The following is a 14,407-nucleotide window of genomic DNA, read 5'->3' on the forward strand; positions in this document are numbered from 1 at the left end:
CACATACAAATATGCCCACAGACGAGTACTCGGACTGAAGACTGTTACCCGTGCTACACCATGCTTCAAGACAAAATTTCATTTATTTGTCATTAGAAAGAAATATTTCACAACATATAGTTACATATTGTTTTTGTGATTCATCACTATGCTTTCATGATGTTCAATTTGTAACAATGAACCTACATCTTGCATATCAGATATTTACATGATGATTCATAATAGTAGCAAAATTGCAGTTATGAAGTAGCAACCAAAATAATTTGATGGTTGCGGGTCACCACAACCTGAGGAACTGTATGAAAGGGTCTTGCATTAGGAAGGTTGAGAACCACTGATTTAGATAAGGCTGTATGGATAGGAAGAACGATGCGGCTGTCTGGTCCAACAAACATTCACAGCCTCAGAACCCCATACAGACAAGGTTGATATGGGTTGGATTCCACTAACTGATAGTGGTTTGGTGTAGTTTTTAGCGTATAAGAAGCCCTGGTGGCAAGGTGGCGAAAAACCTGGCTGTTAGTCAAAAGGCCAATTGTTTGAACTCACCCAGACGTCCTGCAGCCGAAAGGCAAGGCAGTCTGCTTCCATAATGATTTCTGGGTCAATATCAGTTGGAATCAACTGGACATCAGCATCTTTGGTTTGTTGTAAATTAAATAAATAAATTGAATTTAGTGAGAACTGCTATCGGTCAAGTATTAACTCAGCGGGGAAAGACTAGGCATTGTACTCCTGTAAAGGGTTGCAGTGTGGAAAACCGACAGGGACAGTTTTCCCCTGTCCGACAGGGTCGCCAAAAATCAGAATTGACTCTATGCCAGTGAGTTTGGTTCGTGACCTTTCAAGTATTAAAGTGTTTTGCAAAATAGGAGAAACTACAGTTTTTTTGGGTTTTTTTGGTCTGCTTACCCAGCCTGGGTGATGTAATTGTATTAACATTGATCTTCTCATTGCAGGGCTGCAGGTGGCATGGTTTGTACGCGGCAGGTTTTTCTGAAGAAAAGCATGCATTTCCATGTCGTCCTGTGATCTTATGCATGCATTGAATCACACGGGATTGCATCCCTTTTCCACAGGTAATGGAGCACTAGGAGAGAGAAACGTTCAGTTACAATTCCTTCTCACACTTTTCTTTTCCCCTATAGTTTCAAAAGTGAACACGCGTCATAACTTCGGAGTTGATGTAAAACAAAGGGAGGACCTATCTACGCTCATACCTTGGGCAGAGTGCTGATCAAAACCTCTGTGGACTTAAAGCCCAGCTTTCATGAACAAAAGACAACACAATTTGCAGAGTGTGACTTGAAGGAAAGGTATGGAAAGTGCTAAAGGACTCTAGTACTCTGCATGGATTGACAGTGTTTTCAAATATCAACAAATACTTAATTCATTATTGTTTAATTTACTTAGTGATTCTCAAGAGTCTCCATATCCCTAAAGATGGAGCTAGATCCTTGGTAAAATCGACCTGCTCCTCCACTTCTCTTCCTTTGACCGTGTTCCACTGTTTCTCAGCCGATAACACGATGGTTTGTCACTCTAACGTGCTGCTGAAAAATAAATTTCTTGGTAGATTGAATTACCTCCACATTGTCCTAATTAAAATAATTAGTACCAGTAGAATGCCATTTTAATTGATACTCCGAATTTCCACTAAATGGAGTTTGTTAAATGTAGATCATGAGATCTTTCTTCTAAGGACCCTCTGGGTGAGTTATTCTTGTCCAAAATACCTTGTTTCTTTTCAAAACACAAGTTTAAACCCATATGCTCCATGAAATCTTCCACAATTTTCTCAATTACTTGTGCATGTTTATATAACATTTGTTATATAAAGTCATATAGTCACATATATGAGGCAATAACAGGGAAATACTTGATTTTTTTTGTTAAATCACAGATCTTTAAGCTAAGAACTTCTAGATCCATAAACTAGCATGTAGAATTTGCATTAAAAAATAGGTGACAATTCTGTTCAGCCAACTTGGAACCTACATGGTCTGCAATAAGAATTCTATATTTAACATTGGTAACTTAGATCTTATCTTTGAATAAAATATTTTAATGAATCTAGTTTGGGTTTTTTGCTTGATGATAAATCTCTTAAATTTAGGTTGATTGATACATTCAGTTAAAGAAAGCCCATTTCGGATGGGAAAATAGCTTGCTGACAAAATAATGAAATTATTATGTATGTGTATCTCATTACTATGCACCTACTTTACAAAAACCTAATCTTTTCCATTTTATGTTGTAAATATTTTCACATAATGTGTATTAGATAATACTTTAAATTTTCTTATAATTTAAAATGATGATGAGAAGATTAACTATTTGACATAATCAATCCTTAGAAAGTCTTACTTTTGATAGAACCCTATAGAATGGATGTGATTATGCAAAGCCATCATGTTTCTTACAAAAATCTCTCATGAAAATTCCAAATAATTAAATTAAAAATTTTTAAGGAGTGAAGATACTACAATTTTATGATCTACTACAAAAATTCTGCAGATCTTTGATGTTAACAAATTGCTTGAGATACCAAAAGGCTGTTTAAAACTTTGTGGTGGATGGATTCATTTTGATATGATACAGTTATCTTTTGCAGTTAATAAGCCCAGTAATCAGCTGTGATGTTTATATTCGTCTGCCAGCTTCTCTGGGGCAAGAATCTCAGAGGGTTGGCAGCGATGATGCAGTTGTGTGAGGATGCCGTCATCCCCATAATGAGATCAGACATAAGGTAGTCATTTCCATGAAGAGAACTGCTGTATGCAGCCCATCAGTTGACTGGGCGTTTCCTGAGGGAGCTGCATTCAATGTATACCAGAAATTCACACCCGCTGCCATCCAGTTTATAACTGGACCAATACATAAGATCAAGCTAAATGAAGAAAGGATGGACGTTATCAAGGATTTCATTTCACTTGCATCTATAATCAACACTCAAGGAAGCAGCAGTCAAGAAATAAGCCTGCCGCACAAGACCTCTTAAAGCGCATAGATGCCACTTTGAGGACTAAAGTTCACTGGACCCAAGCCATGGCATTCACAATTGCCTCATTTGCAAGCGAAAGATGGACAATAAATAAGAAAAACCCAAGAAGAATTTATGAATTTTAGTTATGGTGTTGGTGAAGAATATTGAAAGTACTGAGGGCTACCAGAAATACAAACAAAACTATCCGCAGGAGGTAAAGCTGAAACGCTCTCTGATGCAATGATGCTGAGTACATTAGACATGCTGTGAGGAGAGGCCCGCGATGGGTAAAGGGAATTCTGCTTGGTCAAGTAGAGGGTTAGTGAATAGACCAGAGGGATTGCCACGGTGGGTGCCCCAATGATGAGGACGGCACAGGACCGGGTAGTGTGTGGTTCGGTCGCACACAAGGTCACAGTGAGTTGGAGCTGTCTGGACAGCACCTAGCCAAACCAGAACAACTACACACTGGGATAGTCCTTGTATAAGCTGAGTGATATGGTCTCCCTAATCATAGAATTACTGATACAGCTCTATAGTAGACAATGAAAAAAATTTGAATGTGCACATTAAAAGCTAATTCAATTTCAGGAATTAACTAATGTGCTGATTGCTTAGGCTGTCTTGGTTCATAGTTCCCACAAGCCTAATAACCTTAAGACCTGAAAAAGTGAGGCTCACACAGGTTATGTCACTTGTTTGCTCATTCATTCCAAAATATTTATGAAACTTCTAATTTTTGGACACTGGGATGTCCTAATGGACAACAACAGCAACAAAAATATCCTCAAAGATCTTACATGTTAATGAGGGTACAAGAAAGGAAACAAAATGGATACATACACTACTTGTTGCATGTTATTAAGTGCTCCTCTTGGAACGGCCATGGGGATGGTCTGGAACTAGGGTACTGCAATTCAAATAGGATGCCGCTCATAAAATGATAACGTCCTGCCTCCTCAGAGGGAGAGACAGACATCAAAAACAAGTCTTTTGATTCCAGATATGATGGTTTTCCCCCCATTATATATGGTGCATAGTCCCTTTATTCATATTGTTGTGGACTATGATATTCTATGATATTCCAAATTTCTTAATAAGGATGAGGGCCGTACAAGCCATTTGGAATAAGCAGGATGAACGATTGGAGTGAAATATGAAGCCAATGTGTCTTCAGACTTTGCGTCAGACCCTTTTTTTCTTTCTTTGTTCACCCAAGGAGTCCTGGGGACACAGTGAGGTTAGCAGCATTGGGCGAGGTCAGAGATTCAAATCCCGCGGCTGCTCGGTGAAAGACGATGAGGGTCTGCTCTCACAGAGGCACGCGGTCTCAGAAAGTTCTACTCGGCCCTGTTGGGTGACTGTGTGTCAGGACTGCCTCTACGGCAGTCAGTTTCCTCCTTTCTCTCCATAAAATTTCATCTTGTCTCTTCATAATGTACCAAATATCCTCACATTTAAAACACTGTTGAAACAATGCAGTGCAATGCACTTCCACTAAACCCTTATACGCTAAAACGTCAGAAATCTCTTTGCCAGCAACTGGTGAAGAAGACAGTGTATACCATTTACATGCCACTGATGTTTCTTTCACACGGCAATGTTTGTGACTTCAGTGTTTGAACTAGAGAGCCTGACTTTTTCTGATAAAAATTCTGTTCCCCACACAGCTTAATATCACCCGAAAGGACTTTTGAAAGAATGGGCCTCATGAAACCATTCCATGATAGACAAGTCTTTAATGCTGAGCAAGAAACACACTGTTGGTGTCCCAGGTTTGCCAGTGCCAACAAGAAGCAGTCTGCTTTAGGACAAACATCATTGAGAATTGTACACAATGATTTCAGAGCAAAGTAGTTATTTTCGCACAAATAACAAGGAAAACAATGTAGTCCCCGCCCTCCCATTTGCATTAAACTCCAAAATATTTGTTGTACTGATTTAATGATATTCACCATTTTAGCTAAGTGAGAGAAATATGATCTTTACTACATTTGTATCTGCATGAGTATTTACGACCAGGACCCCTTTAAAATCAGCATAGGTTTCTCTTATGATAGAAAAAACATCATACTCTGTCCTGTGACATTTGTGACAATTTTTAACACTGTACCAAATAATAGTTACACTGTACAGTGCATGCCAGACATGAAACATGATAAGGGAAACTGTCTCAATAATTTAAGCACTTCAGACTATCCAAATTATTAGGAAAAAATGTTTTGGACAATGAAATACATATGAACAATCTTTATGAAATCAATATATAATAAGTTATCATTCTTTTTAAAGGATAATCAAGTATAACTTAATATTATTGAATGTTAAAACTCTTTCAATACCTAAAACTCTATTTCCTTCTACCATTATGTGGGACAATAAGAATCAGCTGACCTTATTTTACATAAGAAAAATTGGTTTAAATAAACCAACACGGAACTGTCTAGGAAAGTATACGTGGGAAATATAGGAGGTGGGAGTGGAGAGGAATTTCACTTAGCTGTTTGTTAAAAATATCAAATTATCTCCCTGTCATTGAAAACGCATGAATCAAGTAGGAATTTCCATAATAACTCATGATATAACCTGCTCAGTAATCTGTATTCATCCGATTCACCAAAGGACACACTTGGTCTTCTTCGCCCAAAAGTAGCCTACACACTATGGGCAATTAATTTTCATGTAAACACCTTGCAGATACCTTGACCTCTCTCCTCTTCAGAGAGGAGACAGCCCTTCTTTACCTGATGCCATGATTTCATACCCCATGAACTCTGAGAACCACTAGCTCTATTTTCTGTGCTAGCTTTGATATTGTACACAACTTGTGTTGAGCAAACAGTCCATAAGGATGCTTGAAATGTGACACTGAGTCTTGTGATTCTTCCTTTGAGAAAATGAAACATTCTTAATGTTTGTTCAAAGTGAATATAAAAACGAATATGAAATATAACATATACAATGCCTTCTTACAATTAAAATTGAACTATTACTGACTTACCATAACATGCTCAAAAGAAAAAGAAAGATACCTTTTATTGTTAGAATGAACTGGCAATTTAAGATTTTACTTTAACCATATGATTTTGGAACTATGAATTGATACAATGACTAAATCTACCTATCTCACTAACAATTATTGTCACAGAAAACATGCTGCATTTTCCCAGTAAGCTATAATTAAAAGTGATATATGATTTTGAGCACTGACAAAAACTTCCATATACAGTCAGGTATTAAGCTTCCATGGAAAAGTGCCAACATTTAAAATGATTGTTAAATACTCAGTTTTCTTTACATTTCAGGACAGCAGAATAGTCATGCAAGGCACCATTTTTGTGCCCCTTAGTTATTTGTCACTCAATATTTAGATAATCTATATCAGGGGATCAAATGAAAGATTATAGTACAAATATGTTTGTAGCCTGGGGTTAAACAACTAGCCATGGAACTATTAATCTGCGCATCTTAAATATTATCTTAGTGGAAATGCAAAACTCTTTCAGTTCTGAATTCTGTAAATTGTTTTCTTAAACATTTTGCCAAAGAGTCAGAAAAACCCAAGATTAAAAGAAACACTATAAAAATATTTATTTAAAGTGTTTTTGGATAAGCAATAAAAACTCAATTATCATTGCAATGTAAACTAAATTAACAGTGGCCTACATTTAAACTTGTTTTAAAAAATCCAGTGTGTTGAAGGGTTAAAAATACTAATTCTCACACTTGGCCAACAGACAGATTACCCGAGATTCCTCCCTTCTGGAGTGTGCCAGAGAGAGAGAGAGATTTTGGAGCGAATGTGTATTCTCCAGGCCAACAGCTAAGAAGGTTCTGTAATACTTTACTCACTTCCAGCTGGCCTCTGTAAGAAATAGGAATTCCTAAATTAAGAGAAAATTGTCACTGGCAAACAGAGCTCTTTTTTTTAAAAAAAACTTTTTGTTCAACCAGTGGCACAATCTTAAGGAACCCGGTATGTCCTATCATGATAAGTGCCAATCTGTAACAATGCTCAGAGCACTGACTTGGGCAATTTGTCTTCAGGACTAAGTGGATTACTTAAGAGTGGTTTAAGCTGAGTGCAGTAGTTTTCAGAGGGCACAGTGAACCTCATAAGGAAATAAAGGATGGCTTCTACTGGAAATTATTAGCACAGCATTCCTATTCATTTATGTATATGTTTGGCAGGTCCGCCTTTCAACTTTTTAATAAAGTGAGTGTGAAACAAGCATAGAGGGAACCTAAGTTAGGTTTGTTTTCTTAAGAAGTTATTTATTTTGGTCAGGGTTGCAGCGTCTTCTTAAAACGAACGGTTCCCCTACCTTCTTAATACAGGGCTACTTGGAGTTAAACACCTTCCCAGAGGCAAGGCTTTGAACTGGTTCATTCTGGTTCAACCCTCCGCTGAGAGTTTGCATTTCCATCGCAGATATACTGAGTAAGAACTGCTGTTTTTCCAGATCCCCAGGTAGACATCAGAGCCCCAAGGTGAATGTAAGAATCACCTGGGAAGCTTGTGAAAATGCAGATTTCTGGTACCGTGCGTATATCTGGAAAGGAAATACCATTCTCAGTAGAGGAGCCAACTGGAGTGAACTGGTTTGAATCCCTGCCTAGAGGTCAAACATTTATTTCTTTCGTTTTGCATTTAATCAATCTCGTTTTAATTTTTGCAGTTCAAAAGCTTTTTGTCTCTTTAAGGAACGTGTTTGCTTATGGTTATAATAAATGAAAGAAAAAGCCGAAGCAAACTGCTAATAACTGATTTGTAGACAACTGAGTGAATGTTGTGAAAGGAGAGCCAACATAAATCAGCAAGATTTCTTTAAGAACAAAAATCAAAGTGTGCAATGACCTATCCAAAATGGAAGGAAACAAACGCTGTTCTGCCTTTAGACCCCAAATCTTGAGCATTCTTGCAGTGCTGCCAGCACTTGGCTCATGAAGCCATGCTTCAATGGGAAAATGGGTATTTCAATGGGGGGAAAAGTCTATGAAGATATTTAAATTATATCATTGTGATTCCAGTAGAGCATCTTCCCACTGGAAAGAAGAACACTTTTTGGAATGACAGTGATTAAATTTCCCTTTTCAAATAATATCATTTCTACACCTTATCAAATAATTCCACGTAAAAGGAAAAAAAAATGCCCATTTTGAGAAGGCCTCCCTCTCTCTCTCTCTCTCTCTCACACACACACACACACACACACACACACACACACACACACAAACACGAATAAAGTCTTTGGTTTCTGTGGAACTTAGCAGCTTGGTGGCATAGTGGATACAGGCTTGACTGCAAACCACAAGGTCTGCAGTTTGAAAGGACCCGTCGCTCCTTGCGAGAAAGAAAAGGCTTTCTCTTCCCATTCCTGTGATGAGTTCACCGTCTTGTAAACACACTGGGCTACTTCTACCCTGCTCTCTGGAGCGGCTCTGACTCAGAATCAACTCCATGGCAGGGTGTTTTTTGTTGTTTTTTTTTAAGTAGAGCATTATACAGCTACCCATAACATATTCCAATATACTATTTTTCTACTTCACGGAGATAATTCTGAAGTATGTTTTGCTTCCCTCCATTGCTTCTCTTGTAGGTTGGATTATTGCTATCTGACTTGTTGGCAAGTATTTCAGCTGAATGGATGCAAGAGAATGCAAAAAAGAAACGTCTTGTCAGTTTCTATGAAGCTCAACCTGAAGAACTTCTTCTGGCTCAAGTATCCAGACATTCAAGTGAAGGTGGATTTTATTTATTTAAAAATCATATTTTCAAGTAGTCTGAGCAAACTATATAGGGCATGGTGAAAGGATTCTTACAGAACAGTGAGTGTAGTGTTTAGCTTAATTTTCCTGAAAAAAGCAAGCTAGGAGTTATTAATTCCAAGTTGTTGAAACATCTCAGTTTTATAGAAGTAAACGGACTGCCAGTGAGCCAGTTTTGACTCATTCGAGCCAGAGAAATCAGATGGATCATGCTACATAAAGAAGACAAAGAGCAAAGAACAAGGCTTCCTGCAGATCATGTGCGATTCTGTCAAGACTCAGCAGACATTTATTCAATAAGTATTTACTATCAGTACGGCAATATTCTGAGAGTTTGTAAGAATGTTTGAGTGTTTGAGTGACTTGAGTCTTTATGTTTAATGAATCAGTAACAATGGGTTTCTGTTCTTGTTCTGTGCCTGTAAGTTGATTTTCTACAGATCATGATCTCATGTGGCAAAGTAGAGTGGCCCCACAGCATTATCTAGATTGTGGTCTTTTTTTTTTTCTTTTTCTGAGTATTCTTTTTTACCCCCAAGAATTTTATTGACAATTGTCATATCACACAACTCAGTAGTTGAACCGTTCAATCAGATCAAGGGTAGATTGTAGTCTTAATGAAAGCACCCTGCAGGGTCCTTCTCCCACAGAGCCCCACGGTAGGTCTGAATTAATGATCTTTTAGGGATGGCCTACAGGAGCTCCTTGACTATCCACGTAAGGCAATGATGAACGGAGTGAAAGGGACTTAGTCAAAGTGGAAGGAATTCTGAGGCTGTCATTTATTGGGAAAACTCGCCCTGGAGTCATTTCTTGAAGGACTTACATAGTTGGAGGAAACACCTTCTCAGAAAAGAGAACCGCAGCCACAAAGATCCAGTGATTTCACAAGCACCAACTGTGGAGACCTGCGCCTGGTATCGATGCTGAGTTAATGAACGTGGTGAGGCAACTCTGAATTGGTGGAGCATGGCCAGGATGTAGAATGCTTCCAATACCAACATATCTAGTGGTTGACATTCCAGCCAATGGTGGTTCTCTGGAAACATTTATGCTACAGGAGAGTGATGAAGTCATCCCCGTGTTGCTGGATCTGGGACAGGAGGAGCATGAAGGCAAGAAAGCCATTTCAAAGTCATTACTTCAATCCTGATGGAAAAGTAAGGGACGGTAGTAGTCTACTGGGAGGAGTGAGCAACCAGGGCAAACATTGTATTTCTGTAGAAGAATAAGCAGTGTCAAAGATAGCTTCTAGCATGGGCAGCTTAAAAATAACAGTATCTTTATGTTAGTTGAAAAATAAGCTTTTTGTACTTGTCTTATTTATGGGGCATGAAAATTAAAGATTACCTTTTTGCCAGCTGAGTCTAGCCTACAATTTTAGTTGTGCATGTGAAAATATGCACAGCAAAATACACGTCAATTCAACTATTTCTATAGGCACAATCAGTGATGTTCAGTACATTCAGTTTGTGCCAACATTCTGGTTATCCTTGAAATTATTCCACCACTATTAACATAAATACATAATCCATCCTATGCTTCCCATCTCATGTTTCAAGCTGATGCTGTTGATTTGATCACCTGCAAATATTTCTTTTAAAAACCACGTTTTTCAGTGTAAGCATTCTTTACTAATTGTAGCAAACTACCGTTTGGTTTTAGAGGGGCGTGTTGGCTTAATGGTTAGGCGTTGGACTGCGATAATCTGCAAGTGGGCCCTTTGGAAACATCAGCCTCTCCGCAGAAGAAAGACAGGCCTTCTACCCCAGTGAATGTTTGCAGGGGCAGTTCTGCCCGGCCCAATAGGGTCGCTCGAGTCAGCATCAACTGATGGCAGTTAGCTAATGTTTTCGGTTTAAAGAAGACCAAGGGGTGGTTTCGGTTTAGGGTTTAAAAATTACTTCAGGGCAATAGTTTCAGTTGACATTTTTTTGAGGAAAGGGAAAGGGGAGAGAGGTGTAGTCTGGGAAATAAAATGATAAGTTCTGTTTTAAATAGGTGAAATCCGAGGAGTGACTGGGATGTCAATGTCACTCTCCCAAGGTAGCGTCAGTTTGAGCCGAGAATCCAGTTCATGTTCCTTAACTCCCTCTCACTATCCCTTATCTGTCAACATTCTCTTGTCGGTCACCGTTTTCTCTTTGGTCCTCTCTGTCCTCCTGACGCAGCTCCTCCTGTCAGCAGCTGTTGCCTCTCTCCTGTGCCCTTGCAAGCTCAAGCGACGCAGGGCAGCATCTCCTCTTGTAAGGCTACACTCCCTTTGCGTGCTCATTCACGCTCAGAAAAAATTCACCATCTAGCTCAGTGGTTCTCACCCTTCCTCATGTCGCCACCCTGTCATACAGTTCCCTCATGTTGTGGTGACCCCCAACCATCAAATGATTTTTGTTGCTATTTCATCACTGTCCTTTTGCTACTGTTATGGATCGAGCCACTCCTGTGAAAGGGTCCTTCGACCCCCAAAGGGGTCGCGACCCACAGCTTGAGAACCGCTGATTAGATGCTGAGGCAGAGGAGCCCTGGTGGTGTCTTGGTTCCTCTTGGGCTGCTAACCCCCAGGTCAGCAGTTCAAAAACACCAGCCGATCCAAGGGAGAACGATGAGAATTTTCACTCTCTTGGAAACTCAAAGGGCGCAGATTTGAGCCTGTCCTACAGAGTCATGATGAGTTAGGGTGGACATGAGGGCAGCGACTTTGCTCTTTTTGAGGCGCCAAAATTTTTATTTCTAGCCCATTGTTCTTCTCTGTTCAGTCTACTAGACAATTTTATTTAACCATGTTATGGTCACATGAAACCACAGACTAAAGCAGAATCCATGATCCCATTTCCCAAAACGTAACCTTTTCCCAGGCTTTCATGTTTCATAGCACCAACCACATAATTTCTTCAAGCTACAAAGTTACACTGGGAGTCCTTAATGCTCACCCCTTCCTACAGACAATTAATCCCAGTTCTGACCATTTTAACCTCATAAATAGTTCTTACCTATATCCCCCCATCTCCACTGACACTGCAGTAAGATTATCTAGCATTTAAAGCTTACCATTACCTGACACTAGCATCTCTCATGGTACAATGGTGAGACCTTGGCTGTTGATGGAAAAGTTGAAGTTTAATCCCATGAGCTACTACTCTCTGAGAAGAAGATATGATTTAAAGACTGAAGTCTTGGAAACCTGATGAGACAATTCTGCTCTATCAGGATGAATCAGAGTTGACTGAAAGGCACAAAACATTAAATGATACTTTATTAAGAACTCCCCATATATTATTTCATTTAAGTCCTCATTTAATCAACAAACCTAGGATTCAAACCTAAGGTTGCCTGTTTCTACACATCGAGCTATCTTACCTCCCAAAATGCAGGTCCTTACTTCTTCCAGGATTCCTTAATAAAATCACTTCTCTATACACGCACAACGCCAATTTGCTATCAGTTAAGCAACCTAAAATTTTCATGATTAAAAAGTTATGAGTTTGAATCGATTACAGCAACTGTTGGCAGTTTTATGAATCAAAAAGTAACATACAACTATATCATTTACAAGATTATAGTTATTTTGCCCAATGTAATCCATATAAAATCTCTATAAACATTTTAATATAAAAAGAACACATATGCTTAGTTTATTTATATAACATAACTCCTTTGCCTGATGCTTATTTTATTTATCTAACTTACAGGTCTTAGAAAAATATTCTAATCAGCAAAAATGTGCCAGTTTTATCAGCATGTGCCAATTTTTATAAAATTCTTTAATATCCAAATGTTAAATGTAGTTTTATCATTTATACATATAAATAATAGATGTGTGGTTAATGACATGAGGATTAGCTTACATTTTTTTTTAGGTACAGAAGGGTTCATATATATGATTAGTAAATTATGTGAGAATGTTCATGAGGAAATTTCTTTTTTTTTAATCTTTTCTCTGTTGATCTCTATTTGAGGCGAGGGGAGCTCATACAACTTTATCACAATCCATACATATATCTATTGTGTCAAGCACATGTGTACATTTGTTGCCAATATCATTTTCAAAACATTTTCTTTCTACTTGAGCCCTTGGTATCAGCTTCTTATTTGTTCCCCTCCCTCCCTTTCCCACCCTCCCTCCCTCCCTCCTGAACTCTTGATAATTTATAAATTAGTATTATTTTTTCATGTCTTACACTGACCAATGTCTCTCTTCACCCACTTTTCTGTTGTCCATCCCTCTGGGAGGGGCTTATAGTAGATCATTGTTATCGGTTCCCTCTATATCCCCCACCTTCCCCTTCCCCTCCTTGTATGCCTACTTTGTCCTGGTTTCCCTGTGTTTCCAGCTCTTATCTGTACCCATGTACATGCTCTGGTCTAGCCAGATTTGTAAGGTAGAATTGGGGTCATGACAGTGGGTGAGGGGGGAGTATTAAAGAACTGGAGGAAAGTTGTATGTTTCATCAGTGCTATACTGCACCCTGAATGGCTCGTCTCTTCCTTGTGACCCTTCTGTAAGGGGATGTCCAGTTGCCTACAGATGGGCTCCCCCTCATTCACAATGATATGATTTTTTTGCTCTGGGTCTTTCATGCCTGAAACCTAAACTTGTCAATACCTTGCAATCACACAGATTGGTGTGCTTCTTCCATGTTGGCTACATTGCTTCTGAGCTAGATGGCCGCTTATTTATCTTCAAGCCTTTAAGACCCCAGATGTTATATCTTTTGATAGCTAGGAACCATCAGCTTTCTTCACCACATTTGCTTATGCACCCGCTTTGTCTTCAGCGATCGTGTCAGGAAGGTGAGCATCATGGAATGCCAGGTTAATAGAACAAAGTGTTTTTGCATTAAGGGAGTACTTGAGCAGAGGCCCAGTGTCCATCTGTTACCTTAATATGCAACCTATAAATATATGTACATACATCTATTTCCACATCATCATAAAGAAATATATTTACATATGTTCATGCCTGTATTTAGACCTCTATAAATGCCCTTTGCCTCCTAGTTCTTGAGGAAATTTCTTAACAAAGGGGTTTCTACATCAATAAATTTTTACATTTTAAAATTAAATCTCATCATTTCATCTATCAAATGGGCAAATATATATGCAAGTATATCAATCTGAGAAGTAGTTTGGTGAAAGATATACCTGGAAGCAATTGGGCAGAATCTGTTCCCACTACCTGGAAATTCTCATCCATCTCTCAATTTATTTCTCTCATGTTGTCTCCTTAGCCCCTGAAATGATTTCTGTGTAAATTTGCTTCTAAACATATTTACCAGTTTTGCTATACTATATGGATTCATATTTAGTACTATAGTATATAAGAGTTTGATTTCTACTTTTCGAATTCATCCTATTTGTATTGTGTTTGCTGAGAAAAACTCTTCATTTGATATGGGAAACAGAAGAATTTCTCCCAAGTTGTCTCCCCTAAATATATGCCAGACTTAGCTGCTTGTGAATGACTATACACTTGGAGGTCATCAGGAGTAGATTAGGGGTCATTCTCCCTAAGAACTATCAGCCATCTGGAGCAAGCAGACACCACTGTTTATCCCACAAAAAGTAGGGCCCACTCCCTTCTGATAAGGATAGTAGTTGTCTGTTTCCTTCTAGGAGACACCAGAGAGGTCAAACCCGCCCAAGGATGACCAA

At 38.7% G+C, this 14,407-nt stretch overlaps 1 protein-coding gene across 1 annotated transcript in view; it reads right to left on the reverse strand.

The window, feature by feature from the left end:
• Positions 1–14,407, reverse strand: part of ADAMTS19 (ADAM metallopeptidase with thrombospondin type 1 motif 19) — a 208,304-nt gene that overhangs the window by 6,675 nt on the left and 187,222 nt on the right. Inside the window, exon 21 of the mRNA XM_045285048.1 lies at positions 913–1,090. Coding sequence (XP_045140983.1) covers positions 913–1,090 — 178 coding nt within the window. The remainder of the gene's footprint in view (positions 1–912; positions 1,091–14,407) is intronic.

This window comes from Echinops telfairi, unplaced genomic scaffold, assembly GCF_000313985.2.
Source record: "Echinops telfairi isolate 266 unplaced genomic scaffold, ASM31398v2 ScPeMD7_7469;HRSCAF=8507_1, whole genome shotgun sequence".
NCBI lineage: Eukaryota > Metazoa > Chordata > Mammalia > Afrosoricida > Tenrecidae > Echinops > Echinops telfairi.